We start from the raw sequence: 23,199 nt of genomic DNA, 5'->3' as shown, positions 1-23,199 counted from the left end.
TGGGGAAGCTGCCGTCATTTTCTTCAGCACAAGTGGCGTGATCAATGGGCCTAGTTCAAATGACTCTGTACGCAATTGGCTGCTTGACGTCGCTTCCCTGTCGTCATTGTGTTAAACCAGCCAATAGCGCACCAGGGGGAAAAGCCAGCATGGTGATTAACTCCTGCAAAAACGTATCGAAACTAGAAATAAGACCCTTTGCAGGGCGAACTCAAATCGCCGGCAGAATGGGCGGGCCTACCCAGTCTAATAGCAGGCTTGAATTTGAAGCTATTACACTAACTAGCTTATTGGTTTGTATACTTAAAACACTGACTTTGAATTTATTTTTGTAAGTGTGAGCAAACAGGTTAAAATCAGATTATTATTATCACTCATTATTTTTTTGTTACTTTAAACTGTTTCATCATTTGACGTATGCATACAGAATAAATGCATTTAATAGTATACTGGTAAGTCTTACTTAGCCACCTGTAATATCTGCTACTATATACATATATAAACTAATAAACTACGAACCACAGCAGCAAACACATATTTCTGGTCCTTCTCCTGCAGGAAGATGAGCGTGTCTGCGAGGAGAAGCGCCATCACATCTGCGGAAGAAATGACAAAAAAGATCCTTATTCAGAATTACATATTATTATCATGGAAATTAAACCTTTTAGAGAAAAACTACAGTGGAGTAGAAATGTGAAGAATGCTCCGTTGAAGAGCGTTGGGTGGTCCTACCTTTGAGACGCCCGGTGGCGGTCTTCCACAGCAGCAGCCCCTGGTGCTTGAGGACCTGGCCCGGGCGCATCATGTCCTGCTTGCGGAAGATGTGGCCGTTCTTCAGCTTGGCCGAGCTGCGGCTCTCCGTACGGGTCCACACTTCCTGTAGCCTCTGAACCCGCTCGTACTCGCTGACGCGGAGGTCCACGGCGGCGATGACCTCGCGGATCTGAGCCAGGGCCTTCAGTAGGTCTGCGTGTTCCTGGGTGGCCTCTGGGGTCAACGTTACAGACGTAGGAATAGATCTTAGCTTGTACGGAAGAAATGTATTGGAAACCTGAGTCAGCAATGATATCACAATTTCTACAAATTAGTTTGTTTAGTACTTGAATACGGTTTGTATCAATTCTCCTTCCAACCTCCAATTGAGCGGAGTTGTGTAAGATTGCATTTGTAACCGACACTGTGGCCAAGATGTGTTTTATCAATCACTAGGCCGGTTTAGACTAGGGAACCTCTTTTGGTTTCAAGTTTGCTTCCTTATAACACACCTCAATAGTTTACACCAGGAAAACCTCTTTTGGTTTCAGTTTTGCTTCCTTATCATGCCTGTTTGTGTGGAAAATGTCTCAGTGAAGATGCTTGGTATATGCTGCCGGTGTGTCCTCCCAGTATCATGCTCCATTAAACCAAATACTGTTCTGTCAAGAACTTTCCTACAAGAAATCCTTTTGTCCTCACTGACCTTGCGTGTATTTCAGAATCCTCTCCAGCAGCACGGGGTACTTAGTGATCCTTTGGGTCACCAGCAAGATGCATTCTGGGATCTCCCTCCGCCTCACCAGAGAGTTGTTGCTTTGTTGCTTTAAAAGGTTCAATAAATGCAGATATTAATCAGTGATGTCCTTTCCTGGCGTTAAATGACAACCTTTAAGAGCACTTTATTTGGATAGGTATTCCAATAATTAGTCTGTTACCTTAACAAAGGTCTGGAATCTCTTGTTATTCTGCTGCAGCTCCTTGAAGAAGCTGACGGCGTCGTTGTGGTGGCTGCAGAACTCCCCATAGACCTGCTTCATCCTCTCTGCATTCTCCTCTGTGAACTGGAGCAACGTAAACTATCGTTAAAAAATGTGGCAAGCCATATCAACATATATCTTCCCCCACCCTTATCAAACCCTCATTTACTAACCTGCACTAATAATGGACTAATAAGCAAGAGAAGGTTTTTTTGAGGTTACTCGCTGATTATATGCTTTGATTGGTCCCAGTCTCACTCGTAGCCTCACTCGTAGCCTCCATTGTAGTTCACTCGTAAACCTCCCTTGCTACCTCACTTGTAACCTCACTTGTAGCCTCACTTGTAGCCTCACTCGCAATGTCACTCGTAACCTCACTCTTAGCCATCATTTCTAGCCTCTGTTGTAGCCTGACTTGTAGCCTGAATCGTAGCCTCACTCCTAGCGTCACTTTGGATAAAAGCATCTGCTAATGCCTGCTGGAGTCCCTGGAGAAGGCCCTCACCTGGTGCAGAAGGAGGTCCCCTATCTGCTTGATGAGGTAGCTGTCTTGCTCGGGGGCGGCGGCGGCGGAGCTGTGGCATCGCTCCCTCATGGAGCAGAAGAAGGCGTGGTGCAGGGCGAGCAGCCGGTCCAGGACGGGGAACAGCCGGTCCTGGGCCTCGGCGTCCAGCTGGACCTCCTCCCGCACGCCGCGCCGGAACACCTCCGCCATGACGTGCAGCGTCTGCAGGTGGTGGACCTCCGTCTGCATCAGCTCTGAGAGGGCAGAGACATGACGACGTGAAGGACCAGGGTGACTGAGGGCTTTAGAGTACGATGCTCAACAGTTATGCATGTTCATTCAAAAGTCAACTTAAAACCTATCTCTTCGGTGACCACCGACAACATTTGACAAATCATCCTCCGCCATCTTCCACCCTCTCCCGCTCTCTTAATGTGTTGCCAATTGTTGTGGTGTTGTTTATTTTTTTCTTTTGTTTGAGTGTCTGTAACTGTCTATATGTATTCCTTTCTTATATGTAAAGTGTCTTTGAGTATTTAGAAAAGCGCTATAAAAAACTGATCATTAGTATTATTATTATTATGCAGCGGAGCCGCAGCCACCGATACGTGTCCTATTCTAGCCACGCACAGTGCTGTCCTCACCAGACACCAGACAATCATGGACAAATATTCCGCACCTGTTGTCATATCTATTTATTCCCTCTCCTCCCCTCACTCCCTGCTGTATCTTCACAAAGGTTTTTCCGGTTGAATATTGCCGGAATGTGGTTCCATCGTTTTTTGTAGTGTTTTTGAGACGAGTTTCTTATCTTTTGTTTTACAAACGAATCACTGCCTGCCCCCTCTTCCTTCCGCACTTCGATCTACACCTGACCCAGACCGTAACACTCAATGTGCTATTAGTGTGTAGCTTTCCCCTCTCTCCTGTACGCTCTTAATGTTATGGTTATGAGCTTATGTTATGCTGTGCTCTAAACATTACACTTAATGTTTTAGTGTGTTTTAATGGGATTCTTTACAGACTTATGAAGATATACTGACTTTAATGCTGTTGTTTAAGCAGTTTTTCTCTATGTAAAGTGTCTTAGTGCTGCAAAAAAAAATACATTTACATATTTTGTATGTGCCATCGCCATCAATACGATATTATTATTATCTTTACTATGGAAATTACATGACACACAAACCCGGGCGTTTGGAGTGTAAAGCTGTGTATTCTAGTAAGAACACTACTGAGTAAGCTGCTCCTGTTCCTCTCCTCACCATAGATGACATCCTGTCTCTTGACCTCCTGCTTGTCCTGCTTCTTGCAGAACTTGTGCTCCACGTTGAGGCTCCACGACTCTGCCTCAAACTCCACCGCGCCGGCCGTGAGGTCGCTGCCCACCAACGAGTCCAAGCAGTCTGGAAAGGGAGAGGTACGACACCATGAGATAAGATATATGACGTCCCACCCTTCAGAATTTATATTTATATCTACAGTCGGATATCAGGCGAGCTCAATGCTGGGTGAACGGGGTTGTCCACTTTTTTTTGTTTTCAACCAATCGTGTTGCTGGAGGCGGAGATTTGTGAACGTTATTAGTGAACACAAACTCGGTCAGCCGTAGTTCACTGTAAAAATTGTGTCTGTAAAGGTTTCAAATCCACACTGTGTGTGGACACTGTGCCAGTCACCACAGTGACTGGCCACTGTGGTAATACAATTATTAAAATCCCCTTCGTTAAGCTTCATCCACTCGCAATAATGCGTTTTCCTCAGTAAATATCACCGCAACTAAACCTGAAACATCGAGAAGGACTTCTGGATCCCAGATGAATCAGTATGTGAGAAGACACTCTGTGAGAAGAACAAAGGTTTCCTGGACCTTACCTTCTCCGATGGAGGAGTCTGTGGAAGTGGAAGAGGCTGTGGTTTGAGGGAGCTCATCCGATTGGCTGAAAATCCTCCAGCTGTCGGTCTCTGGCTCGGAACTTTCACTCTGCCTAATATGCAAGAAAATAGACATCATACATAAACCCAATATAGGAAACATAGAAATGATGTTAAAACAGGTTTAATTACAGTTGGACATTTGAAATGCCCAAACCTGCAGTCTACCAGGCATCCTTGGGAGAGGAATCTAACCTGCTCATTAATGACATGATTGTTCAACAAATCCCAGTAAATCTCTTTGGATGATAGCGACTGCTAAATGACATAGTAAATAGTCAAACAAATACCATAAAATCCCTCATTGATCGTGTCTCTAACAGGCTTTGAGGGTTCCTCTGACCTGTCGCTTGCGTTGGAGAAGCTCCCAGAGTGCGGGTTGAAGAGCAGGGCTCCCTCCCTCCTCTCCTTGGGGCTGCTGACCGGTAAGGACATGGTGTTGGGGTGAACGCACAGAGGAGGGCCGTCCCTCAGGGTGAAATCTGGAAGACAGGGAGCAGGGGGAGGCAACACATGATTACGTTTGTGTAGCCTAAATTGTGGCCCTTATTAATCTGGATGGAGCTTCAGAAATTCAAATATTATGCTAAATTTCAATGGTAATATGCTATATGCAAATATATTAACATGCAAGAGATTATGTAAATATATTAGAATAATATGGCAGAAAATGGTTTCTTACGTTGCCTGTGAAGTGGTGAAACAAGTTAAAGTTTTACAGGAAAACTAGCCACTCCGTTTGTAGACACAAAAATGATTCATAGGTGGTTGGCCACATTCAACACATAACACCAACAACGCTGATGATCTTTGAACTTGCTTTTAGACTCACTTTGTGGAAGAGAGGCTGTTCTGTTCTTCACCATGGAAACGGCATACTTATCCTGAGGCTTCTGGGTAATATAAAGGAGAGGTTGGTGAGAGGCTGACTGTATGAGCAGGAGACTTAAGCCAAACACTGTGAAAGCCTCAATGATATTGATCATACCTTCAGACATGGAGGGACAGAGTCCTTACAGCCTTTGTGGACCATGGACATGCACCCTAAAGGAGAATAGTGAGCGTTAAGACCTTATTGTACATGTTCTTTAAGGGTAGCTTGAAACCCTTGGTGTCATTTCTGAGAGGTTGTGTATGTCGATGAAGACTGGGACCTACTGGAGCAATGCAGAAGGTCCCGTCCAGAGGCAGGCTTTTCACAGATCAGACACACGGTGGGTCCCAGGCAGGAACCAGTGGCAAACTGGTGTCCATTTAGCTGTCTCTCCTTGGCCTCTCTGTCCTTGGCCTTCCCCTTGAAAGGACAAACAAGAGACACATACAGTGAGTAGAGAAGGCACACCCAAAATCTTAAACATGCACAGCTGTAAGGAAACATCCAAAATATGATAAATTATATATGAAGTACGATATTCATAATATTATTGGTTTCGTTGACGACTGGTCAGTCTGTCTATCGGAAGAGACTGTGTCCATCTCTAAAACCCTACCAACACCCACTATGAATACCTTAAATGCAAATATTCAGTGTGTCAATCTTGTCGTAATGTAAGGCGCTGTCTGTACATAGGTTAAGATCTAGAAACAAATATAATAGTTCAGATTGGACTCCTCTAAGGTGGAAGGTACCTTGCTCTTGTTGCGTGTGCTGGTCATCCGGTTCTTCAGGAAGCTGAAGGTCCGGATCACTTTGTACTTGTCCGAGTCCGACTTGGACGGGATGTTGTACTTATCAAACTCTTCCTCTTCGATTCTGCCCACATGTGAAGGGAAACGATAACCATGAGAACCTTAAATAAATGATCCATCCTTCACATGATTCAAACCGGACAACACAAAGTCCAGGGCGATTGGATAGAAGATGTTTGGTTAGTTGACCCGACGACGACTTGCACGGTTAAAATGTCAACACACAGTATCTGTAAAAGGACAGGTTACGGTACCAGGTGTCACAGAGACTTGGACATTGGTTAATACTCATCACACACAGTCATTGTGTTAGCCACCGACATAATGAAAGTGCATCCAGTGAATGTGGAACCTGTGGTCGGAAAGAACAAGCACGGGCTCCTTAGAGTCTGACCCCTGTGGCGTCAATGTGTAGTTAGTAACGACAAGAGACAGGAATACATGCAAACCAGAAGGTCATGGGGGTTTCTTTACACAACGTTAGAGACGGCTGTTAATTCCTCATTTAGGACATTAGCCACGAAGCTGAAAGGGATGAGGAGACGAAGAGAGAGGGCGATGTGTAGATCGGTTGCAACAGGCAAGACCCTCAATGTGTGGTTTAGTGATGGGATAGTGGTTAAGGGAGGCTGTTAGCCAGGTGAAGCCACATACTCTTTAAGAAACTCAGATAAAGTGAGATGTTGAAGGGACTCTGACAGCCCCGTGACGCCTTCATCGTCGGCCGACTGGGCCCGTCTACGTAACCTGACCTCCCTGTGGGAATCACACGTGCACATAAAACACACACACACACATGGAGAAAACACGGTGACACTGCAGGTGGCGAAAGGGATACAACAACCAAAATGGAGGCAGGATTAGGGTTTGGTTTGAGTGTTTGGTTTTGCGGGTTAGGGTTTGGTTTAGCTTGAGGTTTGAAGTTTTAGTTTCAGGGTTAGGGTTAAATTAGGATTAGGGTTGGGTTGGATGATTAGAGTTTTATTTGAGGTTTTATTTTAGGGTTGAGGTTAAGTTTTAGGGTTTAGTTATGGCTTTTAGGGTTAGGTTAGAGTTTGGTTTTATGATTTGGTTTTAGTGTTTAGTTTTAGGTTTTAGGATAAGGGTTTGGTTTCAGATTAGGTGAATCTTTAACAATTTAGGAATGGATCTCTTATTGATTTAAAGGTGCAGTGTGTAGAATTAAGTGGCATCCAGCACAACAGATTTGGCACAAATAAATAATAAGTATGTTTAATTAGTGAATACACCGATGCAGTAAGAATGGCTGTGTTTCGTTACCTTAGAATGAGCCCTTTATATCTACATAGAGGTGCATGGTTTTCTTCAAAGGAGCTTGCCATTATGCACCGCCATGTTTCTACAGTAGCCCAGAATGGACATTAGGATCTAGAGAGGACGTGTATTTATAAATGCTACTACAATCCGAAACGATGAACAATCATAATCGCTATCTCAGTTTTAGGTTATTAGATATAGTTTTACAAACTGAGTATCCAAATAAAATATATAAATCTCTCAAGGAACCTCTTTTTTGGTAGCTGTCGTAGACAATGATATCATCTTGGAACAGTACAGGCCATCATAGCTTCTCCTAAATCGATGGAAAGGTAGAGGTTATGGGGGGTATTTAGTTGGTAGCAATCTGCAACCTCACCACTAGATGCCGCTAAACCACACACTGCCCCTTTAAGGCGCAGGCAAAGGTAAATACTTGATTGTTTTTATCTTCATGACATTTTTAGAGGAGTACCACTAATGAAACTAGGGTGAGGTCAATACACATGTAATAACAATAAATAATCCAAATCACTTCAACAATTCTTGGTGACCTTAAGCGTCCCAAAAGTGTAAAAGAAAACAACGAAAGACTGGACAATGAAGACAGCATGAGGGGGGGCACTAGAGGGCGCCACAGAGCTACAGCGCAGTCTAAGAGCAACAGCAGCACGTTAAAGCACCAGGCAGTTTAAATGGTCCCCTGAAGCCAGGACGATACTGTACACCAGGAAGAGGAAAGATTAACTGGCTCCTTTCAATACAAGGTAACATTGTCTAGGGATGACAATGAGGGGTTTTATAACATTTAAGTTCATGATACCATATCACATCATTGTTACCATGGTAAGCACAGAACAAACGGGTCTTGCTGGACTGGAATAACTGGAGCCAGGTTATAGAAAAGCAAACTGCATAAGAATAATGATGCTAGTTCATTGATAAGATTAATAAAGATTAATAACACGATACACAACATTATATAAACATTGTCATAAAATGCAGATAATGGCAACCTATCTCTGTCTCAATTCTGTGCATTTGTACTAAATGAATGTACCCTGACATTGTTTGATGATGGTAACTGGTCTTATATTATGATAGATTATGAATATCTTGTATACCTCTTCCTCTTGATCTACAGTAGGAAAACAATGACCTTATATACACTTGATTAATACCACACCATATCACCTTATATCCTAAAACCTCATAGATCTTACATTATCGCATCATTATTTTAAATAATTCAGTTTTGGTATAAAGCCCAAACACTCATCACATGCTTAACAAAAAGTTTTATAAAATATCCCATTTCAAAAGTTTTATAAGAGATAAGACTTTTACCTTTTTTCATGGGTCAGCTCTGATTGGCTGGTGGCTCTCTGCTCTGGAATACAAAATGAAGACATTTGAGGTCAAACCAACTAACTTAAAGAGGGGCTCAGCAAATCCATGTGGATTATATGAATGCATATCGGACAACCAATACCAAGGAGCGAGTGAATATCAACAAACATTCATCCTCTGATGTCCTATTGATAATATTCATCGTGTAAATCAATGTTGTTAGTTAGGAATTCAGCTATTAATCATAATGTTATTTTGCTTGGTCAGCGTATGGTTCCGTGTAGCTGTTGCAAACGATATCTGAATATCTGATATCTATATTCTGCCTTGAATCGAACAGGACATCATACATCATAATGCCACAGTGTGTGTGTGTATGTGTGTGTGTATGTGTATGTGTATGTGTATGTGTATGTGTATGTGTATGTGTGTGTGTGTATGTGTATGTGTGTGTGTGTGTGCGTGCTTGTGTGTGTCCATCCACCATTCAAACGTTGTCTGGTCCGGTTCAAAGAAAGGACAGCCTTGCCAACGAGCAGTTTTCCAGACCGAACACAGAGCATAAGGCAGGTAGTCATAGAGACAGGAGCCTCCCACCGTCCAACAACCATCACCCAGATACGGCTCCTTGAGCACTGACTGTTTTCCAATGACTTGAATAAGACTACCGTGCCAGAGCTGCCTTACACCTCCAACAGCTTTTATGAGTTGTATTGTTATCTATGAAATTCACAGTTTGTTTCGTAAACCTTACCAAAAAGTAAATATCATAAATAACACCAAAAGTGATCTAAGCCCACAAGTGTTTCTTTAGCCATCTAGAGAAACACCAGTTTCAAATCATCCGTCTGAGGTCATGTGCTCAACTTTGCAGACGAAAGACAGACAAGGGGCCAGAGATAGCTTCACAGCAGCGGCGACCGGCCAGAGTTCCCAAGAGGTCTTAGTAGAGGACGGCCCGCCTGCTACCAGACACCTGGCCTCAGTCTGCAGGAGGTCGGCCCTCAAGGAGCCAGCCTCCTGGGCCTTAAATCCACCAGGCTGACCAGACTTATTACAGGACAGCCACAGTCAACAGAAACTAGTTTTAATAACATGCATATGCACGCACAGACGTAGAAATACATACACATACACACACACAGACAGACACACACACACACACACACACACGTACACACATACACACACGCACACACACACACACACACACACACACACACACACACACACACACACACACACACACACACATACACACACATACACACAAACAGATACGTACATGGACACACAACAAGAACATCCACATCCAAACCCACACCCAGACAGCCATGCACACACACACACACACACACACACACACACACACACACACACACACACACACACACACACACACACACACACACACACACACACACACACACACACACACACACACGTGAATGCACAAGGACAAACACACAAGCACGTCATGGCGAAAACCACAACTCATTCCTGTTCACCAAACTATGACAAACATGCACACAAAGAGGAATAATTACAAACGCACATGAATGAGGTCAGCAATGCAACTCATGCAGTACTGAGAGAAAACAGGAGGAGGATATAAGGAAAACAAAGTACTTACTACCGGGGTGAAGCAGAGACAGAGATTTAGACAGAGAGAGGGCTTGGAGGAGAGATCGGCTGTAGCTGAAGTTGTGGAACACACCATCTACAGGGCAAAGTTCACAGAGGGCTGCTCACACACAGAACCACTGCAGAGGGCTTAGCATGTACAATCAACTCTGAGTGCCGACACAACACCACCGCATGCAATCAGCCTATTGCCTTAGTTTAGCTATCAATTAGTACAGGGGTAGGGAACGGCAGTTAAGGGAGAACTAGTACAAACACAACATTAGTGGTACATACATCTGAGGAGTTGGTTGTACTATACTGTACAGGTCTATGGACAGTTTCTAGTGTTAGAAATCAAACGAAGACAAACAAGAGGGCTCAATCCCATTGGTGACGCGCATGCTGACGCTGAACAAACAACGCCCAGGCCTCGTGGGTTCCCTGTCGGTAGTACTGCTCTGCTGGTGGGTGAGGTCCCTGCTCACTAACCAGGGCTGGAGGCGGGAGGGGGGCTGTCCCGGGACACCCCGGGGGGCCTCTGGCTGAGCTTAGAGGAGGAGTAGGAGTAGGAGCGCAGGCGGACCCCCTGGTCACACGACTCCTAAACGAAGAATACACTCAGGTTTGCGTCAAATGTGTGTTTTGCTGCAGTGCAGTAGACATGTATCAGTAACACTTTATAATAAGGTGCCATAATAAATAGCAAACTAGTCATGACCCAACCCTTTGTTATCATTTGTTAATTGTTACTAAAATATCTATTTGGCACAAGTTAATACTTTTTTCATCATTAATTAAATATTAGTTGTTTGCAAAACCCTAACACATGACCCTAACCCTAACCCTAACACACGGCCCTAACCCTAACACACGACCCTAAACCTAACCCTAACCCTAACCAGCGACACTCTATTTTAGTAACAATTAACAAATATTAGCAAAGGGTTAGGTAATGACTAGCATGCTATTTATTATGGCACCTTATTATAAAGTGTTATGTATCTCTCTATCCTTGTTGGTCCACTTTATATTGTAACATAATGGCATATCCCTTTCTTCTGTTGTTTTTATTTTATCTAAATTAAAATGGGATTGTGGTTAGAAAATCCTATCTAGGGATGGTTATTGTAAATGAGCTTAAACTACGAATACTACAATGCAATGATCAAATGACAAATTTCATAATGTGTCGTTGTGTCTGAATTTGTCCATATACCAATAAACCTTACTTACTAAATAACTAGCTGTCAATTGTGTGTGGTACGAACAATATGTGTACTTATTTAACTTGGGGTCACCTGATATGCATGTGGGGTCGCAGGAGATTGCTGACCTAGATATTTGATGTTCTATTTTAACAAACGTTTTACAAATATAGACGTCCTTTGAGGGATACCATTACGTTTACCAGGTCATTGATAATAGTAGCAGATGTTAATTGGATCAAAACCATTTGCGTGGAAGCAGATGCACATAAGTGAGAGTTGGGGCCGAAAACATTTACAGAGCTGGTAAAAATGGGATCACAGGACAGAGAAGGGCTGGGAACCACTGACCTATATGGTGGGTTAGGAACCTTAACTCATCTCAAAGTATCTAAGTAAATCTTAACTACTACTACGCTACAACACGTTCTTTCCGATGTCTGGCATGAGGGAGTTCTGCAGGAGGCTCACCTGTGCGGGCGTGGCCTCACACACGGAGGAGGCCGACTTGGTGCGCGTGCAGGTGAGTTCGGGGGAGGGGTCGAAGGTGTCCATGGCGTCAGTGTCGCCCGGCCCGTTCTGGACGGCCGACCCCAGGTCCGAGAAGGGCGGCTGGGGCCCGGCGGTGCCGTCCTCCTCACTGTCCAGCTCCAGGGCCACCAGACTGGGACTGCAGAAGAGGAGAGAATGGGACGGGAAAGGGTGTTAAAGCCAAGAGAGAGAGAGAGAGACACAGGCACCAATAGCACTGATCTTAGCTTTCACTTTGTGATTTGTTAGATTTTCCTATTTCAGTTGACATTAACATATCCAAGCGACAGTTTCAAACCTTTTTTTGCATACCGTTGTTAATCATTACTTTTCCTTTGTGTGTGTGTGTTTGTGTGCGTGTGCGTGTGGGTGTGTGTGAGTGCAGTTAAACATTAATAGAAGATCTACAAAAAGTAAACAACAGTGATTCATGTAAATAAAAGTAAATAAACAAAACTGAAGGGTTGGGGAGGTATACATTTTCTTCTAATCAATATATATAATAACTAGGGCTGTCAAGCGATTAAAATATTTAATCGCGATTAATCGTATTATTGTCATAGCTAACTCACGATTAATCGCGATTAATCGCAAACCTTTTTTCTATGCTAAATATCCCTTGATTTCTTTTTCCCATTAATTGTTCTAATTTTAATGCTCTTATCAACATGGAGAAGTGCATCGGCTTGCCTTGTGCAAATGATTTTTTATTTATAACAACATTGGCATATACTGATAATTGGCATAAACAGGAAGATACAAAAAAAAGCCTATAGTGCAATTAAACGATGAACAAACAAACATACTGCCTTGAACATAGCAGTCAGGCTTTTTTTATTTTTTTTTTATGAATTTGCGTTAATCGCGCGATAAAAAAATTAGCGCTGTTAAAATTGGATTGCGTTAACGCTGTTAATAACGCGTTTAACTGACAGCCCTAATAATAACACATATATAATAAAAATGGGTCTTTCCGTTGTAAATCGTCTATAAATGCCATGGCCGCGCGTGGACTGGCCATACGCTTCACCAACGGTGCACCACGGCGTCTAGAAATAAAGACTTTCACTTTTACTTTGTCAATGAAGTACAGGTTCTACCTGAGATCCTCAACCTCCAGAGTCGGACTCTCCTTCCGGTTCGGCAGATTCTCCGGCGTGGGACGGTCTGATCCGCCTGGAAAGAGTTCCCCGGAGAGAGGGAGTACGGAGGGGGCAAGAGGGCGAGCGAGCGGTGGTGGTGGTGGTGCGGAGGTATGCGAACGGTCCTCGGCCTGAAGGGGCTGGTGTGTGGGTGAGGGGGTGTCTGTAGAGCACGGGGCCACCTTCGGGTGCTCCTGGTCCTGCGCGCTGAAGTCGGCCCCTGAGCTGTCGGTGGTCACCCCTCCGATGTGCCGTCTGGCATGCTGCTCGGTCAAACTCTGAGGAAACGAGAGGAGGAAGCGAGAGCACTCGTGTTAAGCGGTAACACGCACTCACACGTCCCAGAGGAGATGGTTTGATGTACAGGGTTCTGTTGGAGGTCCGTACCGGATGGGTGTTTTCTGTAGCCAGGACGTCAGTCCCGTCCAGGGGTACAGGATGGACGCAGAGAGCAGACAGATCCTGGGCTCTATTGGACTGCACAGGATCCTCTTTGGCGACTGTTGAGATAACCATTGGAAATGTGCATGTGCGTTCAGTTCAATGTTTTTACTACTGTTTATTAGAATTTGGCACACGCTAACCGGCAGATCCGTGCTCAAGGAGACCCAGATCATCAGCCCGACTAGAATGTCCCAGACTTATTTACCATCCATTTTATTCGTCCATACACACATCCGCTGCTTAAAGATCTAAACAACAACAAGGCCATCCTTAACTCAAACCAGAACAGATCCAAAAATGCACTCACACACATACACGCACGCACGCACGCACACACGCACGCCATGCACGCACGCACGCCACACACGCACGCACACACACACGCACACACGCACGCCGGCACGCACACACACATACACACACACACACGCACACACACAGATAAAATAATATGCTACTGGTTTAATTATAAGAGAAAACCCCTAACCATCAAGAGAGCAGTATTAACCAAATATCTCCCAGCAGATACATGGAAGGACCACAAAACCAACTATCAAAAATGCCTGCTGGGAAAACAGAACAAGCCATGCAAATGAAGGACAATTGCATCACGGAGAAATGATCTAATGCTGAATGAAAACATATGGTTTCGTGTCTCTCAATAAAAGCCTCATGCGTCACCCTTTCAAAGGCTTCACATTGTTTGGACCGAACATGAACATGGGATTTAATGTTCAATCATTAAAAGGTCAAAGGGTTTTGGGGTTTATGACCGGCTGCCAAGGCCCTATTCGCAGTGTCCACAGGGCTGATAAAAAGAGAGTGTAGCCTGCCACTGTCGGCTGTTTCCTGGTTCCCTGGCCTTTTCCAGGCAGGCTTTCATGTCTGAATGAGCCATGTCAAAGATAATGGGAAGGAAATCCCGGACAGGACAGAGGCATTTCCTCCCTCTGCTGTGCTCAGGCACAGATCCTGAACTCTTTCCAAAGTAAAACAAGTCTATCCATGTTTTCCATGTTTCCCGTATGTGAGTCGGGGCCGACGCCCGTTATGAATCACCGCTCCAAGGAATCCCCGACCCTCAAACAACTTATTTCAGATGAAAAGTGCTGCAGTGGGTAACCTTGTAGGGCTATGGATTGATCCTGGTGCAAGTCTCGACTTAAACGCACAATGCTTTAGAAACAGAGGATAAGATATAAATCTGGACTCAAACTGACCTCTATGGGTTAAACACATGCTATTATATTGGTTACCTGGGGTGTTAAGGGGTTACTGGGTAACAATCAGACGTTCAGACTTTACCTCCCCTAATCCGGTTCTAGTGAGTTACCACATGTCTTACTAGTAACCACACATTATATGTGTTATTACAATCGATTTGCCTGTGTACCCTTATTGTTCCCTGCACACAAACCATCCCTGACAATGAGGCTATTGTCTGTCGATGAAAACAGTGACCCAGACCAGACTAAATAAAAAAAACTAAACAACCTACACCGCTCTGTGCGACGCTGACCTTGGGGGGGGGCTGGGACCTCAATGAAACTATTCAGCTGGGCACTGCCACTGTGCCCATGAGCAATAACGAACACGACTAGCTAGTGGGTGAGAAATCCCCCACTAGCTAGTTGGGGATGAATACATGTGTTGTCTCACACACACATAAACACACACAGACACGCACACACACACACACACACACACACACACACACACACACACACACACACACACACACACACACACACACACACACACACACACACACACACACACACACACACACACACACACACACACACACACTCACACATATCCCCCACACACTCACACACAGACATACTCTCATACACAGACACAGACCCCCACACACAGGAACAACCATTTATAAAGTTAAGTACAAGTTATTTATTACCCATGCTGTACCCAGAAAACAGAATAGAGTTACTATTCATTATACCATCGCAGCCCAATGCACTTCAATGTCCCATTACCCAATCCCATATGTTTACACTAATAGGTGGATTCCATTTACAAATCACAAGTGCCGGGGACTGAGAAAGTGTGTGTGTGTGTGTGTGTGTGTGTGTGTGTGTGTGTGTGTGTGTGTGTGTGTGTGTGTGTGTGTGTGTGTGTGTGTGTGTGTGTGTGTGTGTGTGTGTGTGTGTGTGTGTGTGTGTGTGTGTGTGTGTGTGTGTTTCACACTGTAAACCATGGATCTCTTAGATCAGCCTTTATAAGCCAATGAAGTTCCAGCTTGTTAACATTCTTCCTCTCACTACGATTAGGCAGGTTCACTGTCCATCCAAGTGAACATTGGGGAGGGACTGGGCATTGCATTAGCAGCTGGTTGTGGTGGATGAGGTGGTAGTGATGGTGGGTGTGGGTGGTGTTGGAGATGTAGGTGGAGGAGGTGGAGGTGGGTGTGGTTGGTGGTGGTGGTGGTGTCATTTAAGGAGGTGGTTTGGGTGATGGTGGTGGTGATGGTGGGTGTGGGTGGTGGAGATTGTGATGTAGGTGGCTGTGGGTGGTGATAGTGGGTGGTGGTAGTAGTGGTGGTGGTGGTATGGGGGTGGTGGTGGTAGTGGGGATGGTGGGGGTGGTGGGGTTGGTGGGGGTGAACTCAGACAATATTGTAGTGGGACTAGCCTGTCCCCATTCCTGTCTTTGTCTAAGTGACAGGACAGATTCCTGTGCTCTCGCACTGAGTCACTGCAGACAGGCAAGTGGGCAACCATGTCCCCTAAAGGCACCGCGAGCACAACACAGACATGAGAAGAGGGGTCTGCTGCTGCTGCTCTAAAAGTGTTGTGTTAATAATACAAACACATTTCATTTATATAGCACCTTTCACTGTCATTACTATCGGTGCTTAGCAGTGCATCAAAATAATAAAAGATTGATTCCGATTTGAAGCACATGCACACACGTGCACAAACACATGCACACAAACACACACACACAAACGCACACACACACACAATTAATAAATCTGTCACTCAAAGAGAACAGCTTGTGGACTATAAAAACAAAAATGTGTGTGTTTGTTATTGTGCGTCAATCAAGCTACATCAGGTTTACAGCACATGTAAAAAGAACAGGTTTCCTTCCTTCAAAACCCTTTGTGACATGTTTTGAAGGCTCTCCACACCCAGCTAACCCAAAACGAACAAACATGTCTGGTCAGTCACGTAGAGGGAGGGAGCATGATCAATGAATGGAGACGTGCTGTTATTGTTGTTGTTGAGGTTACACTGAGGTTACATTAAAAAAGATATACATTTCTGTCATTAATATTAAATCCCTTCATCGAGCGTGGTCTAGAGATAGACAGATTCCCGGCGGAGAGGCAGACAGTCAGATGGGCAAACAGACAGAACAATCAACAGACAGGCAGAGGCACAAAGACATAGCGATCAACAGACAGACAGATAGACAGAGCGAACCACAGACGGACAGACAGACAGACAGACAGACAGACAGACAGAAAGAGAGGTAGAGAGACAGATAGACAGACAGACCGATCAACAGACAGACAGGCAGACAGACAGACCAATCCACAGACAAACAGACAGATCAACCGACAGACAGGTAGACAGACAGACCTGGTAGCAGGGAGTGGTCTTCTGTGTCCTGCTCATCGTCCAGGCAGAGAACGAGCGGTTCGGTGAACACCTGTTAGATGAAACCAACACAGAGGGATAAGCCGCACTGAGTCCCTGGTTGACTTTAACACTGTCCTACACAAGCCAAAGCCCAGAGCCGTAAACAAAACAAAACCGACAAATGCAAATTCAAACTACTAGCACCACACACACACACACATACACACACACACACACACACACACACATACACACACGTGAATATGGTGCACAACATGCGTTCACTCACCCTCTCGCCCGGGGGCTGCTGCTCCACGACTGACTCCGTGCAAAGGTCTGCAGGAAATAAAAATCACATTTATCCAAGGGCGTGACTTCCTGTCAAACATACAACATATCGGTCGCTCTGGACCTCAGCGGGTGTAATGATTAAGGCTGGACTGCGTTCCTCGACTGGAGAATCCCAGCAGAGAGAAGGAAGGCTGCCCAGGTCTGGGACTATGGGAAGAGCTCCGACCCCCTAGTGGGCTCGGGTTTGGGGGTGGGGATGGGAGTGGGGGTGGTGATGTTATTTGTGGAGGATGAAGCATCAGATGGGTTGAGGTCAATACAGAGGTGGGGTTATACACTTCCTGCTTTGGTCTACAAGTCGATATGTGCCTGCCGTCTCCATAACAACCATAAACACCCTATCAGAGATTAAGTGGCAGAGACAGGCGGGTCCTGCGTGTACATGTGCTTGTGTGTATGTGTGTGTGTGTGTGTGTGTGTGTGTGTGTGTGTGTGTGTGTGTGTGTGTGTGTGTGTGTGTGTGTGTGTGTGTGTGTGTGTGTGTGTGTGTGTGTTTCCATACATGCTTATTCTTCAGAAAAGGGTTAGGGTGGGTTTATTTTGTGTGTGCGTGTAGCTAGCGTGTGTATGTGAATGTGTGCGTGTTGCTCTTGTGCATGTGCATCTGTGTGTTTGCACATATGTGCATGCATGTATGTGTTTGTACGGTATGTGTTTGCACCCAGGTGCATGAAGTTGTGTGTGTCTACATGTTTATGTGTCTGTGCAAATGTATGTCTTTTTCTGTGTGTGTGTGTGTGTGTGTGAGCGTGTGTGTGTGTGTGTGTGTATGTGTGTGTGTGTGTGTGTGTGTGTGTGTGTGTGTGTGTGTGTGTGTGTGTGTGTGTGTGTGTGTGTGTGTGTGTGTGTGTGTGTGTGTGTGTCCGTGTTTCCGTGTGTGTGTATGTGTGTGTCCGTGTGTCTGTGTGGCTGTGTGTGTGTGTATAAGCGTCCTTGTGTGTGTATGTGCGTGTCTGTTGCGTCCCTGTGTGTGTGTGTCTGCATGTGTGGATGTAGGGAGGAGAACAGGGGGGATGTTAAACAAACAATGTGTGTGTGTGTGTGTGTGTGTGAAGGCTGTGTGATGTCCCTGGGTGCATAGGGTGGCGTGCGGGTAGGAACAACACGGTGGAGCCCAGCAGTTAGAGACACGGCGAGGAGACTCTGGATCAACAATGGGCAGTTCCCTTCACCACTTCACTACAAACCCTTCACTACAAACATACACATTTTTTGCTATTTATTTGCGAATAAATAGCAACTATAGAAACAACTATCTGTCTATCTGTATAAACAAAAGCACTTTGAATAAGGTCATATAAGGACACCTAAGGTCATATTAGGTGACCTTGGGTGTCTTGAAAGGCGCCTCTAAATTAAATGTATTATTATTATTATTATTATTAATAACCACCGTGTCTTATACTGTGCTATACTAGAAAAAATGTAATACTTTGCCGATTAACACTTTTACGTAACACATTTCAAAAAAGATGCAGAAACACTGCAAGGGCTCAGACCAAAATCCACGTGGTTTGACCTCACCTCCATCACTCTGGTCCATCCGCTTTTTGCCGTGGGTCACATCAGGGTCTCTGCTGAGTGATGCGATCTGTAACACAGAATAGAGTAATCCTCTCCATCATTCGTTCATCTCGTAATGGCCCGCATCACGTCCACCTCCTCCTCAGAGAGGAAGGATGTATGCTACATCCTAATACTGGCTTTTCCGACGACAACACTACCAGTACGCTCTCCTTGGAAATGTCTGCTCCGGGCCGGAGCGTGTGTTATGATCCACTAGTCTCCCAGTAGTTTTGGCCTGTGTGTTATGATCCACTAGTCTTCCAGTAGTTTGGGCCTGTGTTATGGTTCACTAGTCTCCCAGTAGTTTGGGCCTGTGTGTTATGGTTCACTAGTCTCCCAGTAGTTTGGGCCTGTGTGTTATGACTCACTAGTCTCCCAGTAGTTTGGGCCTGTGTGTTATGACCAACTAGTCTCCCAATAGTTTGTGCCTGTGTGTTATGATTCACTAGTCTTCCAGTAGTTTGGGCCTGTGTGTTATGATTCACTAGTCTCCCAGTAGTTTGGGCCTGTGTGTTATGATCCACTAGTCTCCCAGTAGTTTGGGCCTGTGTGTTATGATCCACTAGTCTTCCAGTAGTTTGGGCCTGTGTGTTAGGACTCACTAGTCTCCCAGTAGTTTGGGCCGGTGTTATGATTCACTAGTCTCCCAGTAGTTTGGGCCTGTGTGTTATGATTCACTGGTCTCCCAGTAGTTTGCCAGATACTAAATAAGTTGTCAGCAAACCCAGCGTGGTGCAGCCATGGAAGCAAGCAAACAACCTGGATCCACTGAGATTGTAATAGACTCTACCCAAACAAAAACGTAAAAAAGGGTTTGATAAAGCTCTGTGAGGGTGCACAGAGGAAGCTAGCTCACCGCTCGGACGACGCCGGGGTCTTTGAGTTTGCCTCTGAGGGCGGTGATGATGTCATGAGGGCAGGGTCCAGGGGCGCGGGGGGCCGAGAGGACCAGCTGGTCGGTCCCAGGGTGGAACCTCAGGACCCCGGAGCTGTCCGACCACAGGCAGTGCCCCCCCACAACACGGCCACCCACTGGGAAAGGCGGGCTAAATACCAAAACAAATAGGAATATGATTAAAATCTAGATTGGAGTGGAGACACAGCATTGTTCCCCCACACACAATTGAATGTGCATCAGTCACATGCTGCGGTAATGTGTAGCAAATATAACACAGAGAACAACCTTTTCCTATTCTTGTATATTACATATTACATATGATACACTTGTATATAACATATATTACAATGTTTCTACTTAGTATTCTTGCTAACATTATAAGCAGCCCAGCACCTATTGCCCTCTTTACCTCGCCCTCCTGTGTTCCCTCTCAGGATTTCCTCCCCCTGGATTTGGTTTGTTTCCCCCTCCTTTGATCCTGTGTCTGTGACCGCCGGTGTCCTAATGATTAACCGGCTCTGAGAGACACCCCCCGACGAAGAGGACACTCACGTGGTGAGCGCCTTGAACAGAGTGTGCTCCCGGCTCCTCTGCGCCAGGTGGAGAGGCGTATCTCCCTCCTGATTGGGTAGGGTCAGCGCCCGGTGGCTGTTGGGCTGGTGCAGCAGGAAGCGGCAGAGGTGGAGCAGGTCCTGGCGCGCCGCCAGGTGGAGGAGGGTCTCTCGGGGCTGCTGCTGTGACGCTGGGGGTGTGGAGGGACATCATGGTGAAACTTGAAGACATTTCGGTTTCAAATAAAAATAAGAAATAGATACAATTACAAGAAAAAAATGTAAATTAAAACATTTTATAATAATCTCAATAATGATAATAATATTATAACAATAATAAACATTCTCGTTTTATTTATGTCCTGTCAGAGTCATTTATTGCAGATTTGTCTTACCTCGTAACTTAACATGATTGATACGGTTCTATGTAGCAATATGGAAGAAATTCTCTGATATAGCTTTTTGTATCATTTGGTATTGGACCGATCTCATTAACCAGAATCAATGTAAACTCAATCCAATTTTATCTAACCAGTAACTTGGCTGTCAACATTCACTTCTTAGGCTGCTAATGAGGGCTTTCACCAACGGTTAAAACACCATCAAACTCATTTGATGGGCCCAGACATAACAGATAAAGTCTCCCTTTGTGGCTGGCCTGTGCAATCTCTTGATCTCAAAGCATGAGCTAATTTGCAAGGCCCTTCCCTTGAGTAGGAAAGAGGAAGGGAAGTGTGAGTGTTTCAAGACAATCTCTGGACTCACTTCATTTGTGGAGCAGGTTGAGGTTATAATCCGCGGGTTAAACATTTCTTACACCATCATTGTAATGATATGTTCTCTGGATTAATTTTGACCAACTGTAAGATTTGACTTCAGTGACTACAGTCGCGGGGAGAGTACGGTTGAGGTGCTGGCAAAGTGCCAGACACACTGTGGGTAGAGTGAAGTGAGAGAGAGGGATGTTGGAGATTGTGTAAACTGATAGAGACAGAGTGGTCTACAGCAAACTACTCACAGTCTGGGCTAATCTGCTGGGGGAAACTAATGGCAATAATGACCCTGCCTTCTGTGAAACAGGCCGGCAGGCTCGCACAACACGTCATGTGATAAGGGCTCTGTTCTGTAGCCACATCTTGTCTTATCGAATAAAAAGGGCAACAATCATATCAAGAATACGCCAAGTGCTCTTGTTTATTTAATTTTTAATGTTGGAATAAGGCATGTGTTGTAACGTTGTGGTGATCGTTGCTAGCAATGCTTATTCAGGCATGAAATGCTTTTTAAGGATAGCTTACAGTGCTTAGCCAAGTCTACGAAAAGGGTACCAGGAGAACAATATATGTTCACTTTGGGCTCGCTATACTTATTCCACCACCTCGACTACCATAACCATTAGCATTAGATATTTCCCAGTAGTGATTACTGTAAAGCCTGAAACTCTGATAAGAAACCACAAATGAATGAATGTTGGATGAAAGACCAGAGCCCTGAGTGTTTTCAATGTTCCAGTAATCGGGAGTCAGCTATAAGTGAGGGTTTCTGTGGAATTACATGGGGCAGTAAATCAGTAGCATATCAAACTAGGGCACGACTCCAGGGTTAGGAAAAGCCTCGCCCTGAATTGCATCCCATCAGGGCTGACATCTAACCAGGGCTGTGGCTGAGGTTTGATCTCTGATGTGGTTAAATAGAAAACAATAAGCAAAAATGTATTCCATGTTTCAAACAAAGCCTTCATGATTATAGGGTTAGAAGGCATTTGGCCACTTCACTTCACTTGGGAAGAACAATGAAACTCATTATCTTGTTCTAGCTTTCATTAGGGAGGTATCTCAAACATTTGTACTGCTATACAATGCATTCATGTTTAGAACCAGTTACTAATACTAATGATCAGTAGATCAATGAGATGGGTCAGACGGTAAATACATTTATTGAACTTCAATTTATTTTACTTCCAACTTTATCCTACCTGTGAATTTACTTATGGATTACAAACTATTTACAGTTACACCTGGTTTTCTTTTGATTTCTTAAGAAGAAATCTAATTTGCAAGCTTGGAGCTTTTCAGAAGCTTATCTTAATAAGTTTATTTTTACTGAGGCCAGTTGTGTTGATTTGAAACCATAACAGACTCTCCATGTTTACTGCTTCTGGCCGACTATGTTTAAACCAATCATGGGACTCCAGGAACATGATTGGCTGAAACAAATGAAGAAGAGAAAGTGGGATTCCCGTTCACGTCGGATTTGCGAGACTAAAGCATATTCTCTAAATGTTACGAATAAAATATCTTTGATAGATGGCCCAATATCGGCCCAAAAAAACGGCCAACCGATATATTGGTCGGGTTCATGCCATAAATTCACCTTCTGAGTGAGCCGATGGGTCCCCATTCGGCGGGCCTTCACCAGGGCGGCTCCTCCACGGCTGCAGGACCTCCATGTTGGCCATGGCCTCTGTGACCCTCTGGTCCAGTTCCCTGAGCCCAGCCCCGTCCCCCACTGGGCCCGGTCCCACCAGGCCTGCGCCATCGTTGGGTCCAGAGGCGGGGTCCTCGCCGCGGGGGTCCCGGCCACTCGTCCCCCCGGAGGCCAACCGCTGGAGCTCCAGGTGGCTCTGGGGGTCCAGTCGAGACCGGTTGGCGTCAAGGTAGTCGGCCACCTCCTGAGCCACGTCGCTGACGTACTCCAGGGATGCCGTACCCCCGCACGGCCGCGCCCACTCGTCCTCCAGGTAGGAGAAGGGGGACACCGAGACCACCTCCACCACGTTGTGACCTG

The 23,199-nt window shown here is 45.1% G+C and overlaps 1 protein-coding gene across 7 annotated transcripts in view; it reads right to left on the bottom strand.

Annotated features, from left to right (window-relative positions):
- arhgef28a (Rho guanine nucleotide exchange factor (GEF) 28a) overlaps nucleotides 1–23,199 on the bottom strand; it is a 36,398-nt gene that overhangs the window by 5,937 nt on the left and 7,262 nt on the right. For 2 of the 7 annotated variants that reach the window (XM_060050434.1, XM_060050435.1), the window contains exons 4-28: nucleotides 22,786–23,196; nucleotides 20,414–20,603; nucleotides 19,820–20,009; nucleotides 18,922–18,988; nucleotides 17,336–17,382; nucleotides 17,047–17,116; nucleotides 13,382–13,494; nucleotides 12,953–13,272; nucleotides 11,793–11,991; nucleotides 10,606–10,717; nucleotides 10,124–10,210; nucleotides 8,488–8,530; nucleotides 6,517–6,618; nucleotides 5,803–5,926; nucleotides 5,332–5,467; nucleotides 5,162–5,217; nucleotides 5,006–5,066; nucleotides 4,517–4,655; nucleotides 4,114–4,226; nucleotides 3,504–3,644; nucleotides 2,239–2,492; nucleotides 1,692–1,817; nucleotides 1,460–1,577; nucleotides 733–987; nucleotides 520–596 (exon numbers count right to left, since the gene is read on the bottom strand). In XM_060050434.1, the coding sequence (XP_059906417.1) occupies nucleotides 520–596; nucleotides 733–987; nucleotides 1,460–1,577; nucleotides 1,692–1,817; nucleotides 2,239–2,492; nucleotides 3,504–3,644; nucleotides 4,114–4,226; nucleotides 4,517–4,655; nucleotides 5,006–5,066; nucleotides 5,162–5,217; nucleotides 5,332–5,467; nucleotides 5,803–5,926; nucleotides 6,517–6,618; nucleotides 8,488–8,530; nucleotides 10,124–10,210; nucleotides 10,606–10,717; nucleotides 11,793–11,991; nucleotides 12,953–13,272; nucleotides 13,382–13,494; nucleotides 17,047–17,116; nucleotides 17,336–17,382; nucleotides 18,922–18,988; nucleotides 19,820–20,009; nucleotides 20,414–20,603; nucleotides 22,786–23,196 (3,551 nt within the window). Of the gene's footprint in view, nucleotides 1–519; nucleotides 597–732; nucleotides 988–1,459; nucleotides 1,578–1,691; nucleotides 1,818–2,238; nucleotides 2,493–3,503; nucleotides 3,645–4,113; nucleotides 4,227–4,516; nucleotides 4,656–5,005; nucleotides 5,067–5,161; nucleotides 5,218–5,331; nucleotides 5,468–5,802; nucleotides 5,927–6,516; nucleotides 6,619–8,487; nucleotides 8,531–10,123; nucleotides 10,211–10,605; nucleotides 10,718–11,792; nucleotides 11,992–12,952; nucleotides 13,273–13,381; nucleotides 13,495–17,046; nucleotides 17,117–17,335; nucleotides 17,383–18,921; nucleotides 18,989–19,819; nucleotides 20,010–20,270; nucleotides 20,391–20,413; nucleotides 20,604–22,785; nucleotides 23,197–23,199 lie in introns of those variants that run through there. The other 5 variants (XM_060050436.1, XM_060050438.1, XM_060050437.1 and 2 more) reach the window with 5 other exon arrangements.

This window comes from Gadus macrocephalus, chromosome 4 (assembly GCF_031168955.1).
Source record: "Gadus macrocephalus chromosome 4, ASM3116895v1".
NCBI classification, from domain to species: domain Eukaryota; kingdom Metazoa; phylum Chordata; class Actinopteri; order Gadiformes; family Gadidae; genus Gadus; species Gadus macrocephalus.
Note: the sequence above shows the minus strand (reverse complement) of the source record. Positions and strands in the feature narration are given on the sequence as shown.